We start from the raw sequence: 25,127 nt of genomic DNA, 5'->3' as shown, positions 1-25,127 counted from the left end.
AAATTTATTCTAAAACAATCAAATTAATTTCTGAACCACTGGAACCTGTCCTGATATCCTGTGGTGGATTATGATTCATGTAGTGTGCATCCCAGATACAGAGAATCAGTGGTATTGCAGGTTTCACTGAACAACCAGGAACTGTCTAATCAGAAAGGAAACGATAACACAAGGCCTCACTGGAACCAAGAATATCAAGTTTGTCCATCTCTTTAGAAATCAGTTTTATTGCAAAACAAAAAAAAGGTCTAAACAGCAGTGAAAGGAGAGGTCTCCTGCAGACAAGAAAAGAAACAATGCTTGTAAAATGTGACTGCTTTTCCGTATTACTGCATGTCAAAACATCAGTGCCATTTTTCCAGAGAAGAAATACTTGTACATGGTCAATGTGGGCAAAACAATTATAATAATAATTCAAATTGTCACCTCTCTTCGTGAAAGAAAAAAGAAGCAATTCAGCAACTGCATTAATACAAAAATATAAGATGTACATAAATAAAAAAAAACCCAGATATATCCTGACGTTTTTATAATTAAAGTCTGATATAACTGGACAGGACTAATAAACAATGGTTACATTTAACATAATAAACTGAGAAATTGAAAAGCTTGCCGATCAGTGTGTAATATCATTCTTCTCCAACCAAAGGCCAGAAATCTAGAATATCTTATTACTCTTCCAACTCTTAAAAACTATGCATTATACCACCATTAAAACTCCGGTTAAAGGTCACAATCCTTTCTCCCTGGTATGCTTTAATAAAAAGGCGGCTTATGGTATTTAACAAGCTCCTGAATGTCGACATTAAAGTGACCGCCATTTTTGATGATTGGACCTTTCTCCATCCAGCAGGGTCAAGGTAATTTCACAGTCGTCCATACAAGACAAAATTGATTTACTGGCATACAGATTGCAGGTTTAAAAAAAAAAATTTAAGTGCATGTGAAGTTCAACGAACAGCCAACGGAGAGGGAAACATCTTAATGATTCTTAACAAACCAACCGGTGTTGTTCTGGCTGACAGAGGACAAATGAAGTCAAGTATCAAGTTATGAAGCATGGTGCTGAAGCATGGTATTTCCATAGGACTGGTTTTTTCCCTCCAACCTAGGCCATGTTCACATTTAGATAAATATTTTTATGCACAAAAGGTCAAGCTAAAATCATATTTCCATTTAATGACGGCAAATAGAAGCCATTTTGTTTCTGCCGAATGCAGACGTTCTTTGACTGCTGACTGTAGCAGTGCAGGCCGAGGAAACTGTCACCACAGAGGTTAATGAACACTCACCCCCAGCAAAGCTCATCGAATGAGTGGTAACTGGCTTGCAAAAAGGTTCAATAGGAAGTCAACAATAACAAAAAATACTTTGCTGCCCCCTAGTGGTGACTCAATACATTTACGCTTCTCCAAGCTTTGAGTTGCAATTTTTGGATGTACACTCAACCAAATGGAAAATATGGCATTTCTGCTCTTAGCCCACACCCCCAATTTAAAATATTCTAAAAAGGCCTTACTCTTGTACGTCATCGATACATTCACTTACAACATATTTGCATTTCCATACCGTTTTAGACCAAGTTCAAAATCACGATGTGATTCAGAGCGAAAATACTTTGAAACTTGATAACTTGTAAGATTTTTTTTTTAGGAATTTGGTTGGAGAACACTACCCTTGTTTTAGTTTTTTAATGCCAATTATATTACGTTGAAGGACAGACCAAATTATTATAGCCACAGATATGACCCAAATACCAATACTAATCTTTTCTTTCTGCGGTACATTACAAAGAATCCCCAAACGTGGCAGCGTTTTGGGTACAGTCATATAGTCAAGGTGCTGGGCTATCTTTTCTTGGTGTTTCATCAAAAGTTACGACTATGGAACACAGCAGCAGAAACTCTGCTTTATCCGAACAGACACTGACTGTCTTACATATTTCAAAGCAATGAGGGGGGGAAAAAAAAAAGAAGAAAAAAAAACTTGGTCACTCTTTGAAAGCGCTGTGCTACAAGCGTGTAGATATCTACGATAGCCAGAACGCCAAACCTCTATAAGAGCTTCCACAGGCCAGACCATGGAGCACCTTCGTGTGTGTGTGGATCTAACACACACACACACACAAAAAAGACCTCATGCCTCATTTGACCATGCTACCCGTGAAACACAGGCCTCTGCCTGACCCATCCAACCTTGCCGCGCCCCGTTCCAAACTTCTGAGTGACAACTTGAAGGACGCCAGGCCTTATTGCCGAAAAAACACAGTGTGCTTGGGGAGGGTCGCCGCTCCAAGTCCAACAAAAACAGGTCACAGAAAGAAATCCAAATAAGTCAGCACTTCCTCAACTTTGTTACCATAAGCTAGAGACGAAGCACACAGCAAGCAAGGACTGCCAGAGGATGAAGCTGAACCCATCAGGACACCGTAGTCCCCGGCTTTCAGTTAAAACTCTCCGAACGGACCAGCTGCCGATAAAAGGCAAGACGGGCAAGTCAGTGAACTTACAAAAGCTGACAGGTCAGCCGTTCCCTTTCTCCAAACGTGTAAACTTCAACACACGAACGTAGGCTTCTGGTGCCTCCACCCGACCCCATAACCACCCCGCCCACCCCACCCCGCCCCGCCGTCCCGCCCCCGCCCCCTCAGACACCCCAACATTCTCCCCCCCCCCACTCCTGAGACAGACAGAGGAGAGAGGAAATAAAAAAGCCTTGAGCTTCTTTCCCTGCAGATCCATGGATGGCGTTTAACACGAGTCAAAGCAGGACCTCATGATGGCCTCCCGGTCGAACTTGAAGCTGAGGAACGACCTGGAGGTGAGCGAGTCGCCGTTGCAGTCGCCGTTGCAGTCCGTCTGCCGGGCGGGCAGCTCGTCGTTGGAGCTGCTCATGTCGCACGCCGCGTCTGCGGAGGTCAAATATCCGCCGTTAGTTTCCCGCCTTTCGTCCCCAAGTCACCCAATCGCCAATTCCCAATCACAATCAGACTCGGATTCATCAACGGGAGGGGTGTCAACCTCCAGTCCCGGAAGGCCCAAGTGCATGCTGGATGTTGGTGTCTTTATGCGTGCACAGCTATTTGAAGGCAATGTTTGGGTAAAGACGCCACACACCCGGTTCTCAAGGCCTTAATTGGGTCATTCCAATGGAAACCGGACCCCTTCGTAATCTTGACCACTCAGACCATTCTGATATTCAACACCCACCAGTGACGTCTGTCCATCTCGGTCGCGAACTCACCCGTTTCAAAGTTGTCCTGAAGCCGGCGAGGCTGAAGTCTCTTGTCGTCTTTCTGAAGGAACAGGAACACGACGGTAAAATGACAGACTGCCACAATTAACAGTTAAAAGTGCCAAAGGATGAGAAAGAAACACCTCAGATAAATGGCTTTTAAATCAATTGTACAAAGCGATTCGGCTAAAGCAGGGGTTCCCAAACCTGTTCCTCAGATCTACCGTCCTGTAGGTTTTCACTCACCGCTCCCAGATGGAGCTTCCCCAGCTGGGCGTTCGGCACCCCGTTTGTCCTCTTTTTCAGGCTGGGGGGGTCCTGGTGCTTCTTCCCGTTCCCCTTCAAGCTGTGATTCTGCACACGACACAGAGCACGTCACTCAGCCACGCCCGTTTATCACTCCATTTTCGAGCTAGACCAAACCCCTGTCAGTTTGCTCCAATCGATTCTCCGTTAAATGTCTGCTAACGGGGGTGGGGTAGGTTCAGGCTCAGTCCTGCCTAATTTGTCCTATTTCCTGTTTTTGTGAAACATCTTAGTGACACTGTCTCTGTGAAAACATCCATACAAATTAAATTGACTTGAACTGGATAGACATTTTCTCAAGGGAACAGAAAACATAACTTTGCTCATTTACACAGTAAGCACAAGTACGACGGGATAACATAGCAGGGTTTGCGTAGCTAGAAAGGTAGCCGTGAAGATCACTTTTATGCATCATTCACAGGAATAATACTTATTAAGGGTTTAAAAACCAATCGCGTCACTCTATGTAGAAATCAGCCTAAGCACAGCTTCTGAATGCCGCCCCACTCAGTCCTGGCAGCTATAAGGACACAAGCCGCAGGGTCCTTACCTTCACTTTCAGGACGTCCGCGAGGTCGTACTGGCCGGACTGGCCGATCGGCTTCTGCTGTTTCTGTTTCGGCCAGGCGTCCCCTGGAGTGGACTCGGCCAGCACCTGGTTCCGCCGGGCTCTGGGCCTGCAAAAAAAAACACGGGAAGATGAGGACGCGACGCAGCGGTACGGAAGACGCCGCGGGACCCAAGACGCCTGCGGGGGGGGGGGGGGCGACTCCTTCCCGCTGAATGCCTCACCGGATCTTGTCCATCAGCGGCTTGCACGGAGTGCTCCCATTGGACGCGGCGTCCTCGTCGCTCTCCGACGACTCTCCCTTGCGCTTGGCGATCCACTCCCGGAGCGGCCTGCCGGCGGAAACGCGAAACGTCACCGAGGCGTTCACAACAAACCGCCCGCCGCTGAGTCCAGCACACAGGAGACCGTTTCACCCCGTAAACAATGTGACACGTATAACACACGTACTCCTAATTCAAATTAAGGTTCGAAGCGGCAATTACGCTTTGACTGACATAAAATTTTATATTCGGCACCAGGTACTAATATACATTCATTCAGGTTGCCGTTGCTTAACTTAGCCTAGCCATGCGTCGAGGTTATCCAGAATGCTAGGCTACTACACGGGCTCTGCATTATATAAATGTAAGAGTTTTCCACAATAGAACGATTGTATGTGCATTGCCAATGTACCTGCTGGCCAGTGTGATACCGTCGAGTGTCACCAAACTTTAATTCAAATGTGATGAATTTGACTTGGGAACTTGAAAGGCAGACAATACTGGGCTGGTTTCCAAATGCATTACCACATCACTTTTAATCTCTAACAAGAAATATTAACTCCAAATATTATTGTTTTGAGTATCTTTCAATGTCTTTAAATACACCAGTGTTCAAAAATCAGTTCATAACAAATGTAACAAATGTATTTAAGGTGAAATAAAAATAAAAGAAAACTCTGAACGACACCGAAGCTTTGTTTAAGGGTACAAACCTCATGAACGGAATCGCCATGAAGAACTTGTTGGGCGCCAGCCCCAGCTTCGACTTGGGCGTCAGGTCGTTCCTGTGACACGGGAGCTTCTCCACGGGGAACCACTCGATGTTCTGCAACGCGGAGCGAGAAGCAGGATTAGAGAAACGGTCGGTTCGACTCCACGACGCTGAGGAACACGATCCGGAGCAGAAGGGCCGAGGGGAATACCCTGATTTCCTTTCTCGTTTTGGGGTTGAACTTGGTGTCCCGCGGAACTCCGGGGATTATGTACAAGCGGGCCAGCTGATCGGTGATTTTCTGCTCGATGTACGTGTCTTTGCAGATGCGGTCCCGGATATCGAAACCCGTCTCTTCCAGGACCTACGAGAAAGAAAACAAGAAAAAAAAAAAATCAAAAAGGACCTCGGTAAGTTTTTAATGCGCTGTAAGTCAGAACACTTGTACAGAATAACTGTTCTGCAGACAGAAGGAAATGAGAAAGAAAAGACAAAATGGAGTCTGTCAGTCATAAACCCTTGAGCCAATCAGTAGAGCCAATGTGTTACTCAAGGAGGGACTCTCTCTCACACACTCTCTCTGTCCCCTTCTCTCATTCCCCCCCCCTTCTCTTTTTCTCTCTCCCTCTCCTTCTCCTAAATCTCCCTACAAACTGTAGTCGTATTTTTGCACACATCCCCCCACACATTTAACATTTCAAATGAAGCGGAATCACACCCCAGTGGGAGGGGGGTGGAGCGTGTTTGGCGGGGGGGGTGTGGGGGGGGCTCACCTCCCGCACGGCGCAGTCGTGGGGGGCCTCGTCCTCGTTCACCTTCCCCTTGGGGAAGCCCCAGCCGGACTTGGCCAGGTACCCCTGCACCAGCAGCGCCTGGGGAGGGGGGGTCAGGCAGCACCACAGGTCAGATTAAACATAAAGACTAACGGTTTGCTACTGCAGCAGCTAGTGCGGTGTCCCCATTATAAATCATAAACACGCAATAAACAATACTGGCACTCTGGAACTGACTGCAGAGACCTTAACCACTGAATGCCAGACCTGGGTCAAATACATCTGAAAATACTTGATTTATAATATTTACGTATAACAACCAAAAATACTACATTTATAATGCACCATTCATACAACCGGCATAGCCCAAAATACATACAGTAGAACAAATATAAACAATCAAAGTAAGCATTAAAAAATAAAACAAAGGAGCAAATAAATATATAGTTATTCAGGTATAAAAATAATTAAATAAAAAAGTTTTAAAAAGCAGGTTGTCTACTCACATTGTCAAGAGTTTCATCAAGAATAATTGCACCATATGTGGGGACACCCATTTTGTATTCTTTCCATTGCTCAAGAACCTTCTGAACATCCTCTCCATGCGGCAACAGAAAAGGACAATGATTGAACAGTGGCTCGTGTTAAGGACCTTATGATCTCTACTGGAAATGCATGCAGGTGAGGGAAGGGACAGCAGGTCTGAGGCAGGAGGAGATGTCTTCGATTGTAAACACAAGGCTTTAAAAAAAATCCTGCATAGTAGGCTATTCCTTTATGTGAGGCCTACTCAAGTTAATTGTTAAATCATTTCTGTGCAGGCTGCTTCTCTCACTTGGGCCAGACCGGTTCTAGACCTGAGGGAATCTGTGCAGGAACACGTCAGGTAATCATGTGGGTCTGTGGTCAGTGAGTCTGTTAGGATTCTGGTATCACATCGTTTAAAAACGAATTTTTGCATGTTGGATCTCGGGTACAAAATCTGTGGGTACAATCTGAGTTGGGCATATCTTTTTAGAACCGTGAAGACCTCGGACGCAGGCCCTAATGCTGTCCCCCATCTGGACGCGTGCAACACCTTCCTGGAAAGGCTGTCTGACCAATCAGAATCATCTATGCCACCCAACGGGTCCTCCCTATTCCCAACTCCACACCTTCCTCCGCTAGCCACCAGTGTGGATGGATGCTGCATTCCTGATACAGAGCAGCTTTCCAGATTTCACTAGACCAGGGGTGCACAACAAAGGCCAATCCATTTCAGGATTTTGTGTGAACATTTGCCAACATTTATTTAATTAGCCCAATCATATCTTGATCTGACATGCCTGTAAGCACCAGCTACAGCCGCAGGCTGCAAGTGTATCCAGGAGATTTGTGCTATGCTCAAGTACAGGAGTGAAGCAGTGTAGTTTGTAGAGCCGTCAGAAAACTGTATCTATGGTAATCAGTTGTAATAATAACCAGAACGCAGATCGGCCCTCCAGGACTGGAGTTGTGCACCCCTGCACTAGACGCAGGTAAGGAAACCATGAGAACGTGCACTTTCTTGTATGAAAAACCGGAAGTGGATCGACATGCTATTCAGTAGCAGTGCAGATTCAATCACTGCTACCGGCAGCAACTCAGACTTGTTTCAGAATACTGATACAAATATACCAGTCACAAGCACTTCCCTTTCACTAAACATTCTCTTACTACTTCCTGAACCGCAGGTCACCCATTTGCAAGTTATTTTGCCTGCTCACACATTACCATGCCGAGATCTGCATATCTGAACTGCCACCATGAAAATATTAAAACTGCCTGACAGTATCGATTCCTTTATTTCCTGGCGCATCACTTTCGGTTTAATTTTCTCCTGAAAAGAAACATAAAAAGTCGACGTGCGTACCGCAACTAGATCTTGATCACAAGCCATGCATGCACTGCATTGCGTCGAGCATAAAAAGGATATCAGCTTTGGCAAAATCTCTTATCCCACACTGAGGTAATCCTGGTGAATTTTCCATACTGAAGTCCAGGTAAAACCAGTGGGCAAGTTCAATCTGGAAGCAAACTCTGATGGCATTGTCCCTCTCTTCACTGGGAATGTGGAGAATGAATCGGCTAAGGAGGAGGAAAAGAAAGTCTAAATAACGTTGTTTTGACTTGGGTCAGCAAGCACTCTCATTTGCCAAACATAGGTCCATCTCTTGCCGTGGATATGCGGAGAACCGTCTGTAATGACGGTTTCAATTACACCAAAAATACACGATATTAGCTATCAAATGCGTCGCAATTCGATGTCATGTGTAAATTTAATTGACGCCATTAACATAGTCTGAAGCAACTGGAAAAACGAGCTCTCAGTGGTAATTGTCTGACAGAGAAGAGTTAGCACAGTAGCGTGGAAAAAGGAAATACAATTAAAGACGTCGTGGAGAACTTAATACAATTTGAAAAGAACTGAAATATTCTACGCTTGTTAAAAATGTATTAGACTAGGTACTTCTTACAATCGTTATACCTTACACATCATGATACGAATGCGATATATAACCGCAACCTTTTAAATCAGACTTACATTAACAGCAATCTCATTCAACAACAGTTCCCTTTCACTTAGCTGGCTACTAGCTAGCTTGTTACAAAGACAAATCATACCCTGTTTGTACAATCGTTAGCTATCAAATCATATATTGCGCGCCTAGCAATTAGAAAACACTGGGTCTGAATGTATTATCGTAAGTAAAATCCTGTGAAATACAGCCTTTTCCAAATTAATTGCTATCAAGTTGGATCTCTGGACAGTTAGCCAAGTTACCAAACTACTCAAGTAGCAAACTGGCTAACAGTGTTTTGAATATAGCTGGCTAACGTTCGTTATATAGCTGCTAGTAGCCTAGCAATGTTTGTTAGCTAGCTTGCCAGCGAATCACTTAGCTGGCCAGTTTAACAACATCTAACAAAGCTAACATTAGCCACTGCTTGTTGCTTTGTTTACCCGGAGTGCATTAGCCAGTTATTAACTACATGTCTAGTTTAGTAAGACAGCCAGTCCAATACCTGCAGAGGTCGTCCAATACACCGGTGGGAATCTCCCCTCGTTTTGTCTCCATGATGAGGATGAGAACATCCCGAATTCGCGAAACTATTGAGAGGGAAAAACAAACTAGCGTGCTATAACCGATTTTTCAAACGTCCCATGAATAGTTAGAAAAAAGAAATGCATTTGAAGATTCTGCTGACTGCACTAGTTGAACTCCGAGAGTGTAGGCAGGGCTAATACACACCACCGCGCAATCATACCGATGAGAGTAATCTCATAGCTAACAAAACGCAACTTTTTTCAGCAGTGACCTGCTGCTGCAAGCTAACTGTAGGAGCGTGAAGCTAACCACAATAAGAAAACTACTTCCAGGAAACCACTAGAGGGATACATTTCACAATAAAAGTTATGACTTATTTCAGTAGGTTATTTCTTAGTTGTTTCTTCTCAGTAAGAACACTAGTCTGAGCAGGGCAGCTTTCTCACCTGAAATTCAGTCATTCCTCAGGAAGAGGTCGATGGTGCCTTCTTGTCGGGAAATTATTGCATTCCCCCTCCTCAGTAATTTACATCAAATGTCACTAATTAAGCACAAGTAGTGTTTGACGGCAATGTTGCCATATGCTGTTTTCGGTGCGTAGAACCCAGTAGAACCATAGACATTCAGCAGACATTTTTACAGTGCCGAGTAGTAAATCTTTTTCTTTCTAAGCAATGTGAACTAGGCCTACACATAAAAGGCGACATTATATTACCAGCAATTGTATTGGGATGGAAGGTTACGCCTTGGCGGGGCAGCATTTCCATATGCATCACTACATACTGCAACAATTAAATTGTAGTGATGTAGGCTTAAAAAATGAAAGTCAAAAACAGATAAACTGAAATTGAGTGAAAGGCAAGATTTAAATTTAAATTTTGTGGATAGTTGTATGATAGTCTCCTTTGCCATTCTTTACAGATGCTTAGTGTTTACTTGTTCATAGGAAAAGACACATATGAGAAAAAAAGCTGGAAAGGACAACTAGTATAATTTTTCCTTCTGCATAAAATTGGACTTTTTTCCACTTCTGTCCTTCTGCACTTTCAATGCAGTGCCTTGTTAATCTTAATCTTTATAATGTTTGGAGAAAGACAAAGGAAACGTTCAACCCACAATGTCTGCTGCCAATCATTAAGCATGGTGGTGGATCCAGGGGGTCTGATGATTGGTCTGTATGGTAGTATCACTGCCAAGGAATATAAAGTCATTTTCCAATTTTTTTTATTTGTAGAGGAGTGTTAACTCGCTTCATTTAATTGCTCAAACTCAGTAATTTGGTTGTTGTGTAATGTCTAGAACTATAGCCGGAGCATGCTTTTATTTTGGCAGGTAATGGTAGGACATTCAACCCAGAAGGCCAAGACTGAAGACATATAGTGGCTTATTGTTGCTTGTTTCACGGAGCTTCATTTACCGCTCAATTCGTGAACAAAATCGAATCCACCAAACTGTATAAATTCTGATTTAGTTGTACAGTCGAACCATTAGTTCTGCAGGTCGAACACAAAAAACGAGTGTTCTGGCATGTAAAACAAACGTCATCAAGCGTGTACCAATGACATTGCACCAAATGTAGCCATTACCAACAAGTCTGGTTGTGAAAGAGGAAGTTGTTGAAGACGGCATAAATCCCTAGCTACGCACTTTGCGGTTTTTCCCTCATTCGTCTTGCGAATAAGTTCTGAGCGCAGTTAAAGATATTAATTTAGTGAATGTTCCGCGGCATTCAAAGAACTGTCGCGTTCGTCATTTGGAATTCCTTGTCCTGTTGTTGCACAGAATCCCCGCCTCGCATGCGTGCGTAGTCATGGCAGGCAGAGAGAGAGGAAGATTGCGCATACCTCTGCGATCTGTTTTGGCGACGCAGGCCTTTAACTTTTACAAAACCTAAGCTCCATAAGGACTAGATTTTTTACCAAAGATCTGTGCAGTTCGTCTCTGCCCCCAAAACATTAGCCCAACATTCATCGCATACAGTTATATTCAGTAATGCATTGTTTGCTAGGGTTCCAGGCCTTACTGAAAATGAAGTTGTGATCAGCCAATAGCAGAAGTTCACCCACGAAGTCAGTTTAATTATAGCGAGCAGGTTTTATTATAGGCTAACCATTTCTCCTATCACCCTCATTCCTCTTACATATTATGGATCATTACGCACATTGGTTACCCTTCAGTAATTCATATTTCAGTGTATTGTGTTTAATAGTTTTTCATTATTATTTTTACACTGTAATCGTGTGTGGCCAAATAGTGTTAAAACTGCATTGATTCTATTTTTCACAAACTCTCAATTAGCAAATGAATCAGGCATGTAGCCTACATTTAATTTTTCAAGCTGTTATGATCACAGTACCAGTACACATGGATCAGCCGGAAATTATAGCCCTTCACTCGCAAATAGCATTCAGTACAATAAACTTGAAATGAAAGGTTGATGGTTTTTTTTGCCTAATTACAGACACTCCCACACCCAATCACATAGACCTACACATCATCAAGTTCAACAGAAGTTTTTTTTTTTAATTTGAGAACCCATTTGCACACCGCCTCTGTCCAAAATGAATGCTTGATGGGCTATCATATCTAAATAGCACCATGAACTAAGAAAGCAATAAAAAGCGACGCCGCTACTGGTCTTTCATGAAAACTTTCCAAAACAGAAGGGAACAATGTTGGGTTTATCTTTTATTTCTCAGAACACTGTGACATCGCTGAAGACAGTGGCAACTCCCAAGCAGGCCTGTGGGAAGACTGACAGCGAATGGATCTGTTTCCGTTAGCTTTCAGTTCCGTTAAAATACTATGCTGTTTGTTTTGTGAAAACAAATGTAAAATCCCTACACTTTAAAATGCGAACGGATAGAACTGTAAAAATATAATTTGAGCAACACAGAATGGTTTCGTGTCGCTTTCACCATACAATTGCATTTTACTTTTGCTTTTTATGTTATTTAAAACAACAAACTGTAAGAAAACAAACCTAGAACAAGCAGGGTTACAGTGGTACGTTAGATTTGGCACTGCCATACAGCCACTGCACAAGGGTGTGGCTGCAGAAATTCGTTGTGACGTCTCGGTTAGCCTGCCTCTGACGGTGCGGTCACTGGTGTGCTGTAAAAAAAGCTGTACAGCAAAAGCTTGTATTGCCGTTAATGGGTGTCGCAGTTCAGTTGAATAGCATAATAGCGAGATCTAACTTACAGGAATAGAAATCATGGCACACGGACTAAAAGAACGGTTCGACAAGTTCCTTCATGAGAAAAATCTTATGACGGATTTGTTAGCGAAGATCGAGGCTAAAACTGGAGTAAATAGGACGTACATTGCAGTCGGTAAGTCAAAACCACAGTTACACATCATGCAGGGAAAGGCAATGGGGCTTCTTTTCATTAGCAAGAGAAATCCACTGTGAAAGACAACAGTAGCTCACATACATCGGTTCTCGTCCTTTATTTAACTGGGAAGTCTTTACGTTTCTGTTCAGTAGACAGTCACCAGGCGGTGTATTTTTTAAATAAAATTTTCCTGATGCCTTTGTGTAAATTCTGATCTTGATTAAGATTAATTGCGTACCTTAAAATGTAAAGTGCATGTGCGCCATCAGTTGACTGCCTTGTGACCAGATTTTTTTTTAACGAAAGATACGAAGTAATAGGCGAATTTCCACACTGTTCTGTTCTAAACTCAAGGTTGTGCCGTTGGCAGGTCATATGAAATGTTTTTTTTTTTTTTTAGCGTAGCTAGCATTCAAAGGTACCTAAAGTGCTTCTCTTGTGTTTTTCAGCTATCATCGCCTTTGTTGCGATTTACCTCGTCATTGGCTACGGGGCTTCTCTTCTGTGTAACCTCATAGCATTCGGCTACCCTGCATACATCTCGTGAGTTCTCCTCCCCGAAATGCATAATTTATTTTTACATTTAACATGTTCAAGCGCTGTAAAACGATCACTGCAACCCTGCTCTACGGCCAGTAATTATAACCGCGAGCATTCGGGAAGTCTCCCTTTCTTCGTCCACTCGCGCTTGAAAGTGGGAAGAGTAGACTATTCGGTTCTGCTTCGACGGGGAAACACCCATTGTACACACAGAATAATGTGTGCTCTTGAAATCTCTCGGGTTTCTGCTTTGTTTATGGAGGGTGTTGTTCATGCTGCAACAAATTATTGTGTGCTACGTATGTGCGCATGTCAGTTTTTTTTTAGTAGGCTACCGTCTAATACCAGGATTCATGTGCACGCAGAATTGAACATACAGTTATGAAGTAATCATTCCAGCCAAAATTATATGAGACGCGAGTGATGTAGCCTATTCAGACAGACAATGCATTATATCACATGTATTTGGGATAGATTGGAGAGATATATATCCAGAGTATTATTACCGTCACATTTTAAACTTAAAATATCGTGGCGTCAAACTAAATACTGAGCGAGAAACGATGTTATAAAGTGCCGTGAATTGGATTCGAGCCTGGGTTTTCAACAGTGGGTCCGCGAAGGTACTGGGGGTCCCTGACCAGTCTTGATACACAATGTCTGTACATAGATTTGGGGAAATATATCCAAATATAAACCATTTTTAAAAATATAAGCCTTTCAAAATTTATGATGGGGTCCTCTGGATGCCTTTGAGCTTTGGGTGGTCCCTGGATCAAAAAAGGTTGAAACCCCATAGATTCGAAGAATTGAAGGACCGCTGCGTAGGCCTACATTTGTAAATCTCGCAAATGGATTCATGTGCAGCGCAATTTAGTGAAGCAGCATCTTAAAATAGGTGAAGGATAGGTTAATAATTTTTGGGCTACCTGGGAATGTATTTATCAGGTGCGTTAATTGTGATACCGGAATTCCTACACTGTTAATCAGTGTCAACAAAGAGCGCGGTGCTTCTCCGGTTTTTCCTGATATGCAACTTGGCTATTAGTTTAGGCTACGTTTGCGTCTGGGCATTGCACTACCTTGCTAATGAGTTTAGGTTCAGTGATTTACCGTTAATTTAAATGTGCCGCTCAGTTTTGGATACTATTGTGCGCGATGCGTTACCTGCTAGTGATGTCACACACTCCTTTCATTGTTCTGAACATTTAAATGCAGAAATGTTTGCACTCTTGACTCGCGGACCGAAAACATGTGGCCTGAATTGAAGAGGGCAGCCCTTAAGTAGTCTACTAACAAGGATCATGAAATGTATGGAGAAATGGTTCCTCCAAATACGCAACCTCCAATCTTATTAAGTATAGGAAAATGCTCTGTGCTGTCATTCTTGCCGGAGGAGGCCGAGCCACATAATAATCACAGGGGTGCCAGCAATTTTGAAACATACTTTTTAGGGAAAGAAAATAATGATTTGTTAATAAAAACCTGTTATTTTGATTCCATTCTATCATCAATAAAGTACAATATTTTCATATGTGGGAAAATGGTGTTATTTATTTTTTGTGTGTCTCTACCAAGGGACCTGATGGTAAGTTCCACCTGTCAATCAGAACGACTCAGTTTCTAGGGGAACGTGTTGTTATAAGGGGTGATTTACTGAAGCCTGTTTACAGGCCTAGACCTTTTCCCCAATGCCATGTGTATCTGTAAAATAAATTTCTTAAACCACAATGGCTTTGCCGAGCTGTGCTAGGATTGTTCTTCGGAACTTTTAAGTTTAAAATGCGTATGAACGTTTTTTTGTTTTTTGTTTTTTCAAATGTGTCCCGGTGTGGCCCCTCGTTTTGAAGCTTTTTCTTTCGAGTGAGTCTGCTTGATGTGAGATAAAAGTGCGTTTTCGCAACCATTCAAAACCACAGGAACTCGAGTGACTCATTCGTGTCAGCAGTTGCCACGGCTTCTCCACGCGGTTGACTCCACGTGTCTCGCGCCACCGATCTCTGGCACTTTTACTTACGGTCTCATTTTAGAAAGGCTCCTGACGGATCCATACTGCTGCGCTGTGTCAAACAAAATGTCCGCTTTTAAGTGCTGTGTCCGGGCTAAATAATTCAGCACTTCCTTTACTTTCTATGGCCGTGTGGCACAGCTGCTTTTGTTTCATTAACAAGTGTCAGCATTCATAAATGTTGCATTCAAGACAGCTTCTTAGCCCATAAGTCACTGCAATTTAGCGACAGGTGCTCTGTCCCAATATAATTTAGCCTGTCAGTCCATATTCGTGTCAATGTAGTGGGATGGTCAGCAGCCCTGGTCCTGAAGTGCCAGAAATGTTTCTGGTTTTTGCTCCATTCAAAGACCTATAACTGCATTATTAGATTAATGATTAGACTTAATGAATGCCAGTGACCATGAGCTGGAGGTGTTCAGCTGTCTCACCATTCAGGCTCTGCATATTCTTCTCAGGCACTAAATAATCAATCAAACTTTTGTGCTCGAGCTTGGGTGGATGGAATGAAACCCAGAAATTTAACTTATCATAAAGTCCATAATGCTCAAGATAGCAGTCAAACGGCAAACGTTTCGTCTTACGCCAGCGAGCGGGTTTTTCCACATATTTTCTACTTGTTTGATCACATTTGACCTACGCACCTGGTTTTATGCTCTAGATCTAAAGGAACAAACGTTCTCTACACTGTGCAATAATCAGAGTATCGCCATAATTGGAGTAAGACCGAAATAGTAGCGTGCATGTAAATGCACCCAATATTAGTCAGAAAAAAGATTCTTTTGTTTAGGGAGGCCTGGGGGGGATACTGCAATGGAAGCTTAACATATCCAGGGTTCCTTTGCGTTAGCTGGATTCACAGCAAGCACGAAACCGCGCAGACCCACGGCGCACCTGTACAAAGTGTCATGAGTGAAACGTGGCTAACTATGTAGCTAGCTAGCTATGGCATGTCCACACCTCTGTAACGTTACTTGTTGTCCTCCGTGTGTCCATACATCTGTATCGGTGGTACGCGCTAAGTAGGTTAACCAAAGTAGGCGAAACGCTAACATCTTAGGTTTAGCTAAAGTAACGTTGGGCGATAAAGCTGTGCTTAAAAATCTTGTGCCGTTCGAAGTGGTGATTTTGGGAGATGCACCTGCACATGCGTCCAAGTAAACGGAGCACCACCTGCGCATGCGTCCCGCAGGTCGTCCGTGAGTGAGTGAGTGAGTGAGTGACCACAATTTGCCATGCATAGCCCACGGCGGCAGTTCCTGCCTAGTTACCGCAATCGGGCTTAACAGAGGTGGTCATCAGCTTGCTCAGTGAACAAGGGCTTTGTTAATCTGGCGCTGTGCACGTCTGTTCCCTGGCGCTGTGATGCAAAAATGAGCCTATAGCAGTACAGCACGGAGTGTACTCGAGCAGCACATTTTTCACCCGAGGGGAAAAAAGACTGACATGGATGGAAAATGAAGAACATTAAAAAAATCATAATGTCATAAAGTAACATTGCCATTGCCACCAGCAAAGTCGGGGACATGGGTTTGAAATTGCAAACGGTGTAAATGTGTTATAGTTAATACCTTATGTACATTACCACAACTAACAAATAAACCTACACTCACTAAATGTCCTGCAGTTCATTCCTAATGTGACAACTTGCGTTCCCCGAGGATACTGCATATAATAAAAAGATATAGATTCTCAAGAGGCAATGCAGTGCATATGCAAGCTACTAGAGCCCTACGCGTCCATATCTACTTCACTTAATTATGGGACAATGGCCTGAGTCCCATCATTTTTGAGTTTATGAATAAACTTTGCTGTGATTGCTTCGGGCAATATTTTAAACATCCTGTGTCAAGTGGTTTAAGGTTTAGGAGCTCTAGAATGAGCAGTTAACCTGCTGTGGACCAGGTTAGCCGTGGAGCATAAGTTACCATGGTGATATACCCTGATTAACAGTCAGTCACCTGTGTGAAATGGAAAACCTCGGGGTTAAAGCTTAAGTTAGCTCGCTAACGCTGTAGTAGTAAGCCCCTCAGGCCAAGAAAGCATCATACACCAAAACAAATACAGACGTGCACACAATTGTATTTGAGTCAAACAGACTTTATGTGTTCCAGCGGTTTTCCTTTTTTGTTTGTTTAATCGAATGAGACTAATGAAACAAAATGAAACAATTAATTTCTCAATTGTTTTTTTAGATATCTTCCTGTCTATAAAAAGGGAAACCCAGACAGATCTTTTAGCATAAAAAGGCATGCACTTTAAATATTTTTAAAGTGGTTTGACCAATGAAACCGACCTAGGATACACACACACACATATACACACCTATACACACACGCGCACGCACAAGCATACACACACACACACACACACGCACATATACACACACAGACCTAAACACACACACACGCACACACACATACATATACACATACACACACACACACACACACACATATACACATACACATACAAGCATACACACACACAGATATACACACACACAGACTGACACAATCACACACAGACATGCACAAACACACACACACACCCACACACAGACTGATAAAGTCACACACAGACACACACACAAACATGCACAGACACACACAGGAAGAGCAAATTACCACAGTGCTTTACTGAGGCTTCAGCTCTACCCTTCACCGCCTCCCCCAACTGTAGGAGAAAATGGCCGCAGAGCTACCAACAGCGCACCGAGCTGTCAGTTCTGCCTCAGCTCAACCAACTGTTGTCTGTTTACTGCTAGAGTGCAAATGAACAGAGCATGGTTGCCATGGCAATTGAGAGGGAAGAAATGGAAAGGTTACTCTCAGTTGTTTTGTCAGTTTCAACTGCCCACAGAGAGAACACATAATTAAATAATTAGCAGTGTTCAGAATTAAACATTTGCAATGCTCTCCCTGGGTTTTTTGTGTAACTGAAAGAAGCCCACTTTTGTGTATGCTTTATTTTGATATTATTAAAATAGCAGGAATATCTGTAATCAGTGTGTGCACAGCAGACCTGGGTCAAATATGTATTTGTTTTGGATTCAAATACTTTTCTGTGTTCTATTGATCTTGCCTGGTGTAATTGAGCCTGCCAATATGACCAGAAGGCAGGGTTTGCATTTTTGAGAGCATTTCATTGGTTTCAATACACCAGACAAGATCAGTAAAGCGTAGGAAAGTATTTAAATCCAAAACAAATACGTAGGCCTATTTGATCCAGGTCTGGTGCACAGTAGGCAATTGTGTTCGACAGTATGTAATAGAATCTCACATTTGCAAAAGATTTTCATTAAAGTGAAATATACAAATGGCACATGTGTTTTGCAAAACAGGCTGAACAGGGTAAAAAACAAGGCCATTTTCATGTTGGTGTTGGTCGTGCATGCATTGGTTCCTCAGCAACTTCTTTGAACGATTTGGCGCTGGATATGTGTTCATTTAACCGCCCTGTCTGTGTGTTGTGCCAGTGTATGGTATTCATTTTCCCGTTGTCTGACCCTCTGTACCCGCTTATTCCTGGTCAGGGTCGTGGGGGGTGCCGGAGCCTCTCCCAGCACGCATTGGGCGAGAGGCAGGAGTACACTCTGGACAGTTTGCCAGTACATCGCAGGGCACCCTCAAACCGGTGGATTATTTTAAACCCCTTTTTGCCGTGTTCTGCTAAGAACTTGAGCTGTGCCCAAATATATTGCATTTTGGTGTGATGTCCATTTTCAGGCATAGGGAACTACAGGGAAATGGCTCAGTACTGTATAATGCTAACTGTCATATCTTAATTTGGACAGTTCAGTCGTAATGTAGGAACCTCGCTCTGTCGTGCTTTTTAGAATTACTGTGTACAGCCCAACTTCCTGCTCAGGCGAATCGTTTTGACTTCTCGGACAAATTTATGTCGACTTTTTTGGTACTTGCTAGCCCAAATGCCACCCGCGCGTGCCACAACTTGAGCATTGCAAGTTAAATTAACTGCATTTGGCAACAAGCCTTAGAGGATTTCCCTGTGTTCTTTCGACATGTACCCTATGTGTGACTAATGAAGCCCAAAGGCAAATCAACCTCAGTCTGCATTTTTTTTTTGTTGATGCAATCCGTGACTGAGCAGTAATTCACGACAATCAAGGTACACACTGCCGCAATGAACAACTTAATAAATAAATTGTGTGTAGGCCTACGTTTTTTTGTTTTTTTTTACAAGAATAGCTCTCAAATCAGAATTGATTTACTTCCATTGGACTAGGTGTACCCCAGTCCGCTTTCTCGAGAGCGAGCAAACTCAGTCAGATTGTCGTGAAAATCGAGGAACTGACCCATGAAACTTCAAGATGAAGTTGTTAGGAGGCAACAAGCTAGCGAGGGTTATAAATATAATCAGTGAAACTTTGAACGTTAACCGTTACTCGCGCCCCAGACACCACGATGATTAAAAGTTGTGTAAGTCGCTGTGGATAAGAGCGGCCTGCTAAATGCCTGTGATGTAATGTAAAGAAGATCAGGCAGAGTAGTAGAGTAGAGTCAAAGCAGTGACCAGGAGGCCAGCTACGCTGACAGGCGCAGAGCCCGTTGCCTGAAATTGCATGACATTATGCAGGTTAAGCACCTGGGAATTGAACCTCTGACCTTTTGGTTTCTAGGTCAGTTCCTTACTCAGTATGCTACGCTGCCACCCTGTCAGAAATGAGAGAAACTGTCCAGAGATCAACAGTCTCTTCGGCACATCATTACATTGCATTACAGGCATTTAGCAGATGCTCTTATCCAGAGCGACTTACACAACATTTTACATAGCATTTACATAGCATCCATTTATACAGCTGGATATATATACTGAAGCAATGCAGGATAAGTACCTTGCTCAAGGGTACAACGGCTGTGTCCTAGCAGGGAATCGAACCTGTGACCTTTAGGTTAAAAGACAAACTCCTTACACATTATACTACACTGCCCACCCCATCACAGCCACTGGGAGAGTGGCTGGGCGGGCGGCAGCCACTCCTGAGACAGGCCAACATTACGTCGTGTCTGGAGTTTGCCAGAGGTCACGTGACACACGGTGAGCCCTGGAAGAACATTTTGTGGTGTGAGGAGGGCAAAGCCAAGCTCTTTGGCCTGAAGGCAAAGCGCCGTGTTTGTGCGAAAACAAACGCACCTCATCGCTCGGGTAACACCGTCCCCGCCGTCACACCTGGCGGCTGCAGCAGCGTGCGTTGCTATGGTTGCTCATCTGCGAGTGGGACCGAGAAGCTTGTTGCCATCAAGGAGCAAGATGGACGAATCCTTAGAGGAGAACCTGATTCAGGCCACAAAATGTCTGTGTTTTGGGGGCGAAGATTTGTGTGCCAATGGGACATGGTGACCTGGAAAGTGCGTGGAAAAGGAAGCAAAGAAACAGCTTAGAAAACAAACATGGCCGGTTCTAGATCGGCCCAGCCAGAGACCAGACTTAAAATACCACTGCAGAATCTGTGGAATGGCCTGAGAACAGCTGCCCATTGAAGCTCTCCATCTGACTTGGCAGAGCTGGATCAATTTGGCGTGGGGGAATGGGCCTAAAATACCAAAATGTAAACATCCGAAGCTCATATAGATGTACTCGAGAAGACCCTCTTTAAGAGCTGTAGTTTCTGCCAAATGTCTACCTATTGATTCTGGGACAGGGGTGTGAATACCTTTGTCACTCTTTCAGTTGAAGAAAATGTTGAATATAAAAGAAATATTCGCATTGTAAATGTGTTGAATTTGTTGTGCTTGTGAAGAAGAAAAAGTATTTCAGTGCATTAATGTTTTAAGGTGTGACAGGACAAAATGTGGAACAAGTTCCAGGGGGTGAACTTATGGGGACCTCCATACACTGTAGGTCTCCAGAAGCTGACGTGGAATAATCAGAAGGAATAATAATTTTCTTTGCTTTTGGCGAACCAATTAATAAACAAGTTGTTGTAACTGACTCACGAATGCACTTGGTGGAGTGCACTGTATACTATAAGACTGCCACTGTGTGCGTGTGTGTGTGTGTGTGTATGTGTGTATTAGCTGTCATTGCTAATACAAATCAGACACGGGAATGTACTCATCCGCAACATTGACCAGCGCAGCGAGTTTACTGGGTTAAAATAGACATGTTTTTCTGAGCTGCGTGACAGACAGACAGACAGACAGACAGGCCCTGTGAAAGGCTCAGGCTTTTTCTGAGCTGTGTGACAGACAGACAGACAGACAGGCCCTGTGAAAGGCTCAGGCTTTTTCTGAGCTGTGTGACAGACAGACAGACAGACAGACAGACAGACAGGCAGGCAGGCCCTGTGAAAGGCTCAGCCTTTTTCTGAGCTGTGTGACAGACAGACAGACAGACAGGCAGGCCCTGTCAAACGCTCAGGCTTTCCTTTCAGACAGCGACCTTCCGTCCCTCGCTATATGAGTCTGTCCCTCTACCCTCAGGCCTGCACTTCAGGATGCCAGAGATTAAGATTTACAGGCACAAATGTTCTATTGTTCTGTCCCTCAGCCGTTTGTTTGCCAAACAAATCATAATGAGCAAATCCCGCTAAGCGCGTTTGTACGAGGTACGGGGTTTGTTTTCTGTGTGTGTCTATATTTGTCTTGAGATTCTTTTGTGTTTGATTGTTGTATTTCATCTTGAGGGCGGCACGGTGGCGCAGTGGGTAGCACGGTCCTGGGTTCGAATCCGGCCTGTGCCTTTCCGTGTGGAGTTTGCATGTTCTCCCCCGTGTCCGTGTGGGTTTCCTCCGGGTACTCCAGTTTCCTCCCACAGTCCAAAGACATGCAGGCTGGACTAATTGGAGACTATAAAATTGGCCATAGGTATGAGTGTGTGTCGCGCCCCCTGCAACCCTGTCCAGGATAAGCGGGTAAAGATAATGGATGGATCTTGATGCTGTACAGTACAGCTGTCCTCTGGGATTGTACCGGAGTCTGAGTCCGATGTGTCGCCCTGTTTCAGGATCAAAGCCATCGAGAGTGCCACCAAGGACGATGACACAAAATGGCTGACCTACTGGGTGGTGTTCGGGGTGTTCAGCGTGGGCGAGTTCTTCGCTGACATCTTCCTCTCCTGGTTCCCATTTTACTACATGATAAAGGTAACGTGTGTGTGTGTGTGTGTGTGTGTGTGTGTCTGTGGCCATGTTGTGGGGTGTTCTGTGGCTGGACAGCGGAGAGCAGTTTGAGCCGTTTAACATCTTCCAACAGCAGTTTTGCGTCCAGACCAGTCGAAAGCTTTCTAGCCAACTAGCCGGGCTATATCCGGGTTAAAAACCCTTCTCTCTAGGGTTTTCGACACACTTCTTCCTGGTTGTGGTTATACACTTTGTTGTACGTCGCTCTGGATAAGAGTGTCTGCCAAATGCCTGTAATGTAATGTAATGTAATGTAATGTAAAAAAAAACCTGAGTCATATTCCGGTTAACCTAGTCTGTTTGTTAAAACTGCTGAAGGCCTGCTGTATGGCCTTGTCTAAACTAGGGGAGCACCAGCATGCTGACTCGTTGGCATTTTTTAAAGGCATTTCTGGCACAATGTTGCGTTATGTAAAATGCTACAGGCTACAGATGGCTGAAAATTATGCCTTTTGAGTCATCAAGTAATTCATGCATGTGCTCCAAAAAAAGAAAAAAAAACACTTATACTTGTAATATCGCCATCTGCTGGTCAATACATGGTGAAAATTTATTCCGGGACGAACTATTTGCAGCTTTTGTCTTTGGGACTGAAACGATGCAGATTTATGGGTGTTGATCTGTTACACTTGAGATCAACACCAATAAATTTCTGACTCTGAGGCACATATGCCTGTTTATATTGCACAACACAATTTGGTCATGTCAATCATAGAAAAGCTGGGATTGATTTTAAATTATGCTAGTAATTATATTAGCATGTGCATAAATGATGCAATATATTTGAAACTGTACTGAGACACTTTGTGTTACGTTATTGGCATTTTTAGTATTAAAAATATGCTGAAGTGTGGACATGAATGCAGTTTTGCTCACAGTACAGGGCCCTGTTTCACAAAGCTGGATTACTGAGTTAGCTGGATTACTGAGTTAGCTGGATTACTGAGTTAGCTGGATTACTGAGTTAGCAGGATTACTGAGTTAGCTGGATTACTGAGTTAGCAGGATTACTGAGTTAGCCGGATTACTGAGTTAGCCGGATTACTGAGTTAGCCGGATTACTGAGTTAGCAGGATTACTGAGTTAGCCGGATTACTGAGTTAGCCAGATTACTGAGTTAGCAGGATTACTGAGTTAGCCGGATTACTGAGTTAGCTGGCTAACTGTTCTGAGTAAAACCCGGAACAGCTCTTTTCACCCCAGCCCGTGTTCCAGGTTCGGGAGGGTTCCAGGTGATTCTGGTTACTTGGTAAACCAGCTTCGTGAAGCAGGGCCCTGCTTTTGCAGCTGCATTTGCATTTTGCGACTGCGAAAGCTGCATTTGCTCGCAGTGCTGAGCTGTGATCTGTGGCAGGATTAGGCTTGCCCTCATTGTGGGCTGACTCCAGTTGCTCCAGCACTGAGGAGCTCAGTCAGCAAATGGCCGTTCTCCAGTTCTGCAGGTTTCCCCGCCCTCGCTTAGAGCGCCCATCCATATTGCAGCTTGCAGGAGCGGTTACATTTGCACGTCGGCCCAAAATCTTTTCTCTCCAATATTCAGAGCTAAAAAATTGTTTTAACTTCTTGCAATTATTGTGTATTTTTGGCTAGTTAAAAGTTGAACATTCTGAGGTGTGTTTTCAAATTTATACCATCGTGTAAAGAGGATGAAGCGTTTCAAATGCGCCTTTGACAAAGTCCTGGCGTGTGTCCCTCGTGGTTTTCAGTGCGCTTTTCTGGTGTGGTGCATGGCCCCGACTCCGTCAAACGGTTCCGTCGTGATCTACAACCGGATCATCCGCCCCATCTTCCTGAAGCACCAGGCTCGCATCGACCGCGTGGCGAAGGACCTGAAGGACAAGGCCATGGAAGCCAGTGACAAGTTCAGGGAGGAGGGTAAGGATCGCACACACACATATGCCCAGCGGTGCTTAGCGCACCCTGTGAAGAGCAGGTTTTTTTGTGGAATGTTTTTTTTTTTTTTTTATAAAGTCAGTGTTCTAGAACTCTGTTGCTGTCAGTTACCAGTAGGCATTGTTACATCAGCATTAGAATGTTCAGTTATTCCAATCATTCCAAGAACATTCTAATCACGTATTTGTGATCTCGCATCGCAAAAGGGTTATATATGGTGCATTATCTAACAGCCTCATTTAAAAAAGAAAAGACCTCATAAAAAATTATCTTATCAACTTTTATTTACGATTATGAAATCATTAGCTTCACCTCCACCGGCCATTAGACTGCAATCGAACGGCCTGCCTGATAATGGACTTGGAAAACCTGGCTCCTGAAGAGCCATAATTCAGCTGGGTTCCCAGAGGTTTCCTCTTTGGGAGGAAATTGAAAATAGTTGAAGCAAGATGGCGATTAGTTGAATTTGGGCATTATAACCTAAATTAAATTAAAGCCAGTGGATACAGCATTCCATCCGGATAAAGACAGAGTAGATAGGATTATCACGTCTAATGCATCCTTAACACTTTGAAGAGTACGTTTTGTTTTTTCTAAATTCTAAGTCAGTGTTCTAGAACTCCATTGCTTTCAATTATCAGCAGTGATTGTTACATCAGCATAAGAGTCTTCAGTTAAGAACATTCTAATCATGTGTTTATCTTGCACTTAAAAGGATTAAAATCCAATCTGTGTTCCGTTTCGCAGCCAAAAAAGCAACAGCAAACATCATTTTTGAGGAAAAGAAGAGCACCTAAGAGGACCCCGGGGTTGAAGCCCCATCGAAACGGCTCTATCTCTGAAGAGGACTGTGTCACGCGTCTGAATAAATTAATGTTGCCTTGGAATTTTTTTATTTTATTTTAATTGTTTATATTGTGAACTAACCGGAGGGGTAGTTCTTAGGTCTTGCTCACTGTTTTTCCCGGTAAAAGTATAGCGGTATGCCGTAACGATGAAGAAGCAGCAAAGAAAGAGAGAAAGAGAGAGAGAGAGAGAGAGAGAGTGTGCCTATGGCTGAACCTCCACCTTACTTTTGAAAACCTTTCGAACCTTTACGTGGTGTAGCTACCGGCTAAACGAGGCCTTTGTGATGTGTTCACCCTGCTCTGCTGACACTCCCAATAAAAGAAAACCTGCCGTTATTTCTCCGTCTCCAGTTGCTTCTTGTTACGATCGTCTACTCCCTTCGTGCAAAAATACTCACCGTACATCTTTGATTGGCCGCTGGGTACGGATGT

General features: G+C 43.6%; 2 protein-coding genes and 1 long non-coding RNA gene across 3 annotated transcripts; 1 reads left to right on the top strand and 2 right to left on the bottom strand.

Moving 5' to 3' along the window:
• Positions 1-199: 199 nt before the first annotated feature.
• Positions 200-9,229, bottom strand: dcp2 (decapping mRNA 2). The gene is made up of 11 exons (XM_064309540.1): positions 8,902-9,229; positions 7,811-7,962; positions 6,363-6,490; positions 5,857-5,955; positions 5,295-5,447; positions 5,085-5,197; positions 4,333-4,440; positions 4,091-4,217; positions 3,481-3,588; positions 3,244-3,295; positions 200-2,908 (listed from the first exon to the last, which is right to left on the bottom strand). Exons 1-11 carry the CDS (start codon positions 8,952-8,954, stop codon positions 2,751-2,753), a joined length of 1,251 nt encoding a protein of 416 aa, XP_064165610.1. The 5' UTR covers positions 8,955-9,229; the 3' UTR covers positions 200-2,750.
• A 1,769-nt stretch (positions 9,230-10,998) lies between these two features.
• LOC135240164 (uncharacterized) lies at positions 10,999-11,997 on the bottom strand. Its single transcript, XR_010325603.1, has 2 exons — positions 11,908-11,997; positions 10,999-11,667 (listed from the first exon to the last, which is right to left on the bottom strand). It is a non-coding gene; the product is annotated as an uncharacterized LOC135240164 (long non-coding RNA).
• An 18-nt stretch (positions 11,998-12,015) lies between these two features.
• On the top strand, positions 12,016-25,031 carry reep5 (receptor accessory protein 5). The gene is made up of 5 exons (XM_064309499.1): positions 12,016-12,259; positions 12,712-12,805; positions 21,780-21,918; positions 23,661-23,829; positions 24,595-25,031. Exons 1-5 carry the CDS (start codon positions 12,142-12,144, stop codon positions 24,642-24,644), a joined length of 570 nt encoding a protein of 189 aa, XP_064165569.1. The 5' UTR covers positions 12,016-12,141; the 3' UTR covers positions 24,645-25,031.
• Positions 25,032-25,127: the final 96 nt, after the last annotated feature.

The sequence above is a fragment of the Anguilla rostrata genome, chromosome 14 (assembly GCF_018555375.3).
Source record: "Anguilla rostrata isolate EN2019 chromosome 14, ASM1855537v3, whole genome shotgun sequence".
Classification (NCBI taxonomy): domain Eukaryota; kingdom Metazoa; phylum Chordata; class Actinopteri; order Anguilliformes; family Anguillidae; genus Anguilla; species Anguilla rostrata.
Note: the sequence above shows the minus strand (reverse complement) of the source record. Positions and strands in the feature narration are given on the sequence as shown.

What these genes read in the sequence shown, in the direction of transcription:
- reep5 (XM_064309499.1), top strand. Translation starts at nt 12,142, where the DNA reads ATGGCACACGGACTAAAAGAACGGTTCGACAAGTTCCTTCATGAGAAA. An exon ending in GGCTACCCTGCATACATCTC is followed by an intron (nt 12,806 to 21,779) that starts GTGAGTTCTCCT and finishes GCCCTGTTTCAG; the next exon opens with GATCAAAGCCATCGAGAGTG. An exon ending in TGACAAGTTCAGGGAGGAGG is followed by an intron (nt 23,830 to 24,594) that starts GTAAGGATCGCA and finishes TCCGTTTCGCAG; the next exon opens with CCAAAAAAGCAACAGCAAAC.
- dcp2 (XM_064309540.1), bottom strand. Translation starts at nt 8,954, where the DNA reads ATGGAGACAAAACGAGGGGAGATTCCCACCGGTGTATTGGACGACCTC. An exon ending in GTATTGGACGACCTCTGCAG is followed by an intron (nt 7,963 to 8,901) that starts GTATTGGACTGG and finishes CCTCCTCCTTAG; the next exon opens with CCGATTCATTCTCCACATTC. An exon ending in CCGCTGATGGACAAGATCCG is followed by an intron (nt 4,218 to 4,332) that starts GTGAGGCATTCA and finishes TTTTTTTTGCAG; the next exon opens with GCCCAGAGCCCGGCGGAACC.